The 7,053-nt window shown below is 51.6% G+C and overlaps 1 protein-coding gene across 1 annotated transcript; it reads right to left on the bottom strand.

Moving 5' to 3' along the window:
• Positions 1-6,206: 6,206 nt before the first annotated feature.
• On the bottom strand, positions 6,207-6,956 carry THAP11 (THAP domain containing 11). Its single transcript, XM_074151456.1, has one exon. It carries the CDS (start codon positions 6,954-6,956, stop codon positions 6,207-6,209), a length of 750 nt encoding a protein of 249 aa, XP_074007557.1.
• Between the last annotated feature and the right edge of the window lie 97 nt (positions 6,957-7,053).

Here is a 7,053-nt window from a genome sequence, read left to right as displayed (position 1 = left end):
CCAGCTGTAGTAGCTCCTTTCTGTGGGTAAGTATCTTTTATGGTGTGACTGCCCAGCTATGCTAGCACCTTTCTGCTCTGTGCAGTTTTTAATTTTTGAAGGAGAGACAGAGACACAGTAAGAATTTGAGGTAGAATTGCTATGTGATTCAGGAGGAAAAGTAGAAATTAGATGGTGAGGGCTGAATGGAACGCCCTGAGAAGGAGGTAACTGGGTTTTAGGAATATTTTTCTAGCATTAGATCTGTTCCTAAATCATATTCCATCAGAAGGGACATAGTGATGGAATACCAGGATACCCAGGGAGAGGTGAAGCAGTGAAGGTCCATCAGCAGATGGTAACCTCACCACCCACAAGAGCACACCACTTTTTGTTCTTTTCCTGTGTAGTGACTCCCAGATGAGTTGTGTGACCAGCACAGGTGTGGCTGGTGCCTTGCAGTTGCCCGTCTGGTCTCTGGGCTGTCCTAGCACGCCCATCTGAACTGTAATATTTTTGTGCGGAAACAATCAACCCTTTGAAGTGAGAGCTGACTGGGCAGCAGCTGAATGATGCTGATTCTTTATTTTTTAGTAGAGGTTAAGAAGGGTATCACCTAGGAGCCTAGGCAGCATTGAAACCCTGCTTTGCTGGGCACTATGTGCAAGTGGACAAGAAAGATGATTTTTACCCTAGGAAATGTGCAATCTAAAAAAACGAAGAATAGTCAAGGCAATGAAGATGGGACTGTGCTATGAAGCACAAGACAAAAGTGCACACTTGGCTTGGTCACACCACATCCTGACCAGAGCTGAGCAAATTTCCCTTGGCTGCTTCTCACACAGCCCTTAGGTGGTGATGGGTTTGTGATGGTGGGACCCTGGGAGTGTTCCTGTGTTCTGCTCAGGAGGAAATTGAAAGCTTTGGATGCTTCCTCCTTACCGTTGGTGCTGGGAGACTGCTGCTGCTGCTTTCCAGATCTGGGAAATGATACCAGGAGCCTGTTGGACTACCTGGGCTCCCATCAAGAATAGCAAGGGGAACCAGCCCCAAGAACAGGCCTCAGCACCCTCTGAGAGTAAAAAGAGGGCATGTGGTGAGATGCAGAGAAGGAAAAGAAGGGGATGGAGAAGAAGGTTGGGTTTGTTGGTCCCATCTCTTTCAATTGAGCCCTGATTTAGCCCAGAATTTCAGCATTTCTGCCCTCTCTCGAGAGCAGGGATGATCAGAGAGATATCTGCCATCCAGCCTGTCGGCCTGTGCTTCCTGGCACACCAGTTCCCAGAGGAGTCTCCAGCCTCTGCATTGTGATGCTCACTGGCACAGTAACTTCTGCCCTGTCCCATCAGGGCCCTGGTCACAGGGCAGAGGTAGGACCAGCGGGAAGAACTGCAAGAGGAGGCAGCTCCCAAAGCTGGAGGCAGGACATGAGACAGGGAAACAGAGGTGGGGTTGGAACACACTGACTTCCAACACAGTGGCTTCCAGTGACAGAAGAGAAGAACTGTAGATGAAGCGTTTGGGCAGGACGCTGGAGAATATTCCTTGTGCCAGAACCCACGCTGCGAAAGATGGTGTGGCAGAGGTCATGAAAACGGTCATCTGTCCACGAATTTAATGGGACCGACACTGACTCTAAATGCAGATGAACCGAGGGAGCCTTGTGCACATGCAGAGAAGACAGTTAGGGTTTCATCATTAGGGTTTTGCATTGGAGAGAAGCTTCTCTGTGTCTTTCTCCCATTTGGTTCTGCTTGTTACCTTTTCTTGTCACATAAGAGCCCCTCTGTCCCTTCCCATCCATACCTGATCATGAAGAACTCAACCTAGAATTGAGGCTACAGGTCACTACCTTGCTCTCACAGGGGCTCTGTGGCCAAAGCTCTTTTTACACTCCCTTTCTCACAAAGGCTGATTTTACCTAATTAAAGTTCAGAAAGCTTTGTCCTCAGACTTGCAGACATGTTGGGTAGAGCCAAGTTATTAAGCACACCACCTTCAGAAAACCAGCTCTTTGGTTTAATCCAGAGATGAGGATTGCATGGCTTGTACAGATGCATAGGGCCATTAGGTAAAGACTGCATATGTTGGAACGCTGTTTTCACTCATTCTAGCCTGAGCTTCAACCAGTCGTGGTGTGATTTTGTCAGCTAGTTTGGGAACCGAGCAAGGAACAACTGGAAACTCTCTACAGATGTGGAGAACCCCATCAGCCAGCTGACAGCTCTCCCCGTTACAGGCAGGCTGCGTTATCCTCATCCACATTGCCAGGATTTTAGGATCGTATGGATAAACATGCCATAGATAGAGTTACGTTTCTAGATCCTTGTGTAACCAGGACACTGAAGTGGCAAGTGAACTGGTACCACAACACTGGATATTGGCTACTCAGGGAATACATGACTTGTTTAGTGCCTGAGCTCTGCAGCTTGCTGAGCAAGAATGCATCATCTTCAGTAAAATAAAATTATTAACCCACTGGGTTAAAAGCTATCGTATTACTACAGAAAAACTTGAAACCAGGTACAGAACCCTAAAAGGGAGTTACTGTTAATCTTTAGGGGTGATCATTACAAAGATGAAATTATGGCTTTCTCTTAGAACAATAAAAGCCATTCTAAACAAACATTCCTCAAGCCCCCTTCTAGGGCTAACGTTTGATGATACACAGACACGGGAACATGGCAATCAAACGGTGGAAGCTGGTAGAAGAAAAATACAGGGAGGGTATAGGCTAGATTTGGATACAGGATGCAGAAAAGTGAGGAGCTGAAATAGAAAGAAGAGCATCTGCGTGGAGCAGTAACACAGTTTATTTGTTAGCATATTCAGGTGACTTCCTACACAATTAACCTCTTAATTCACTGCCAGTGCCGTTGCTTAATTTAGCAGCAAAGGGGGGAAAGCGCACATGAGGACAAGTGTTCACTTTTGTCACACAGCTTCATTTAACATGCCCAGTTCAACCCCAAAATGTGACATTTGAGGCACAGCTGAAATTTTTTGCCGCTTACAATTGTTTGAGACAAATAGCTCTAAACCAGTCTGAAATTAGGTACTTTGGGAAGTGGAGTTACACATTCCAAGATACCACAAGGCCAGCTCCTCCCTGCATGAGGCTGGTTCGTGAGAGGCCACGCTTTCTCCTTTCTCCCCCCTGGATAACACAGGGAACTTGTGCTGGCCCTCCCACAGAAGCCCCATGTGGCTCAAATCACTCCTGGCAACTCAGAGAGCACCCCTCTCCGAAGAGCCATTCCCTCAGCAGGACAACTCTAACCTCATCATGGTTTGACCGACACAGGACCGATTTCTTTTCTAATACTTGAGAAAACTGCACTTTTAGAAGACTGCAGTCTCTGAATTGGTGACAGTATTTCCTTTACTGTCGGGGGTGCAGGTTTCAAGGCCTCAGTGCTTTCGAGCTCCCCAGGCACAGAGACGAGAAGGAGCGAGACCCGGGCACTTGCCCCAAGCTGCCAACAGGGTTATTTCATACCATGAACGCCACATTCAGTATAAATTAGAAACTTTGCTGAGGAGTTCTCTCTCTCTCCCTTGGTGGCTGCCACCCTGAGAACTCCTTGCCCCGGTGCTGGAGCCCTGAGCCCTTCCCTTCCTCCCGAAGCCGCAGCGCTTGCAGTGTCCCACACTGGCTGTCCCTGCGGGGAGTGCACGGCTCCCTGGGATGGGATGGGATGGGATGGGGATAGTCCCTGTGTATTTTATGTTGGTATCGGGATCAATGCTGGTTCTTAAGTATTATTGTTAATTATTTAGTCTGATCCTTTTCAATCTATTTATATTTCAACCCTTGTGTTTCCTTGTTTTTCCCTGATTTCCCTTCCTGGGTGGAGAGGGGTAATCAGGTGATGGAATAACTGTCTAAATGACAACTAATCATTATGGCGTTTCTCAAACCATAACACCTGTGCGGGCAGGTATGTCGTACGCTGAACAACCTCAAACTCCTCTTCCTCACCCTACACGAATGTAAAGATATTCACTCCAGTGCAGCTGGGGAGTTCAGGAGGAATATAAAAACATTGCAAAAGGGAAGACAAGTTCCAGTCACCTTTCAGAAATATATATATATATACACACAGCACGGAAACAGGAAACAAAACAAAATATACTTTATTAAAATTAAGCATGTTAGCACCTCAGTGTAACCTGGAGAAGTGGAAGAGTCCAGCAGTTAACCAGTCCAGCAGGCCGAAGGGCTGAACGTCCTGAAGTGCATTCCAATGGTAGAAAAAAATACCACGACTGTTACGCCACGCACGTTGTGGAGAAGCTGGGACGCACAACCCGTGTCGTTGGTAAGGGGAGACGTTGTGCTGCCTATGTCTTGATGGGAGCGTAGAGATCTGCTGGACCAATTCCATATGTTAAATCAGAGGGTGGAGCAGGTATCTGCTTTCCTTACAAGAAGAAAAACAACCCCAAAAGAAACAAACAAACAAACAAACTCGCTGCTTACTTGACTGGCAGGAAGATCAGGATACCACGGAGCTGCAGCTAAGAGCTACATATCAGATTGGAGAAAATAAATTAAAATGAAATAATGGGAAATACTTAGTACATGAAGAGACCTGTAGTATCCTTACGGTCCACCATCCAACTCGGTACACGTTAACAGAACAATGCGCCATGCATCACCTCGCAGGCTGCGACAACCAACGCCTGTCGCTGAATGGGCTACATGATCCAGAGATAAACCTCCCGCTGCCAAATCCCACCGCGCCCTTCTGTTCGGCCCTAGAGTATCCAAACGGAGAGTTGTAGAGCTACATTAGCCAGTGTTACAAAGATTACAATATTCTCAAACTAACAATAATTTTTTACATTTAGAAAATACTTCTATAAAACTTAGTAAAACTGACATCCCGATGTACTGAGTACAACACACTCTGCTTCAGGAGAACTACCTCACGCGCCCAGCGGACGCCTGGGCGCTCCTCCCTCTGACGTCAGGATGGGCACACTGTGGTGAACTGCCTTTTGTTTTCAACAGCCAGGCTAGCGAAGCACGGGACACCAGATACCCTCCTCTTCCTCAGCGCCAAGGTATCCGTTGCCCTGGCAACCCTGGAAGCACACCTTCAGGCCAGCCTCCATGCTCTCGCTCCACCATCTTCCTAGCCACTGTCGATGTGGCTTCCCGTCGCTGAAAAGCGAGGGGACTAACGGCTGGCTAGAAACAGAAACCACACAATCATTCCACGTAGATTTTGTTACAATACTCTTAAATCCGGGTTTAGAACACGCAAGCACATTTCGGTAAGGTCTCGCCTAATGTACAGATTATGCGTCGTGCCCACTAGTTGAGGATTAGACAGCAAGGGTTTGCAACCGCTGCAGATAAACTCCCTGCGCTTCTCTTTCGTCCCCGTTCTCCGAGCGAAAGCCAAGGATTTAAATTCCGAAGTGTTACAAAGCCTCCGTTTCATTAGAGGGAGTTCTTAGCCAAGGAGACAAACTACAGCCATCAAATGCCACCGGGTTCTCGGTACCAGGTCGTAATCCTTACTAGCGTTGAGAGCACGGAGACGCCCGTAACAAATACGTATGTACTGCGGAGAAAGCAAAAAAACTACATGTACAAGAGCACTCTTTAATCTGGGGATTCTTTCACGCTAGAAACAGCAGTCTTCTATGGCATCAGTAATTTACTGAAGAAACACATCACCCTGAGAGGGTTTCTAAAGCTTTCCTCGGGCCTCTGCTAAGCGAGGCCAAACACGACATCCTTGTTCGTTCCTGTGAAGGGTCCGGTGCCAGCCACGCTCTCAGACATGCCTTCTCCAGGGGGTAGTGTTGCTGCTACCTCACTCAGCACACAGTTTATTTGCTGAGAACTGATACCCTACGGCCACTTCGTGGTGACACAGATCCCATCAACACTAAAAGAAGAGCTTTTTGCTGCTGCTGGCACCGAGAGGGTGCAGATGGGCCTGGTGTAAACGGGCAGGCACCCGCAGTGCTAGCTCTGGGGTAACGTGGGATGGATAACGGGGCTCAGCGCTGACGGCGGCCGCCCCGACCAGGCAGGGGGATGTGATGGCAAGGGGCTGCTTCGGTGGGGGCAGGAGGGACCAGGCAGGGAGAAACGGAGGGCTGCGGGGCTGGGACCCATCCTGTCTCCGCTCTGTCCGGGCACCTCACCGAGGGCGGCGGAGGCTCCAAGGTTGGGAGCTCCGCATTGGGCCGGGCCGCGGCAGCCCTCAGAGGCCGTGGCGCTTGCGGGTGCCGGCGCTGGCGGCGTGGAGCAGCCGGTCCTTCTCGCGGATCTCCTCACGGAGCTGGGCCTCGGCCAGGCGCAGGCGGCGGATGCTGCCCTTCATCTCCTTCATCTTCACCTCCAGCAGCGCGATGATGTCGCGCTGCTCGTTCAGCTTCCTCAGCAGCTCCTCCGACGTAGTGCCCGACGACAGCGAGTACGAGTGGTCCGGGGGGCCGCCCTCCACCGCCACCTCCTCCCCCGCCGCCGTCGGTAGCCTCCCGGGACCGGGCCCCGCGGTCGCCCCGGCCCCGAGCTCCACCTGCACCGTCAGGTCGATGGGTTTCACGTCCTCGGCCGCGCCCCCTGCCGGGACCTCGGCGGTGGCGGCAGCTGCAGCGGCACCGGGAGGACCCTGCGCGGCGGCGGCGGCGGAGGCGGCGGCGGCTGCGGCGGCGGGGCGGGGGCGGCGGGCGGCCCGCTGCGCCTTGCGCTCGTTGACGCCGCGCAGGGGGAAGATGGTGGGGACCCGCACCAGGTAGGACTTGCGGCCGCCCTGGAAGTGCTCGCTGCAGACGCGGTGGCCCGTGGTGGGCTGGAAGGTGCTGAAGCAGCCGCTGACGCCCGCCCGGGAGACGTTCTTCAGCCAGAGCCGCCGCAGCTCCTCGTCCTTGGGGAAGGTGTAGAAGTGCAGCGCCTTGTCGCGGTGCGAGTTGTTGTAGCAGCCCGGCACGCAGCAGGTGAAGCCCGGCATGGCGGGGCGGCCTCCCGGGGAGGGGGGAACACCCCCGGCGGCGGGGAGAGCGGGCACGGAGGGGGCCTCCGCCGAACTACAGCTCCCACAAGGCCAA

This window comes from Numenius arquata, chromosome 8, assembly GCF_964106895.1.
Source record: "Numenius arquata chromosome 8, bNumArq3.hap1.1, whole genome shotgun sequence".
NCBI classification, from domain to species: Eukaryota; Metazoa; Chordata; class Aves; order Charadriiformes; family Scolopacidae; genus Numenius; species Numenius arquata.
Note: the sequence above shows the minus strand (reverse complement) of the source record. Positions and strands in the feature narration are given on the sequence as shown.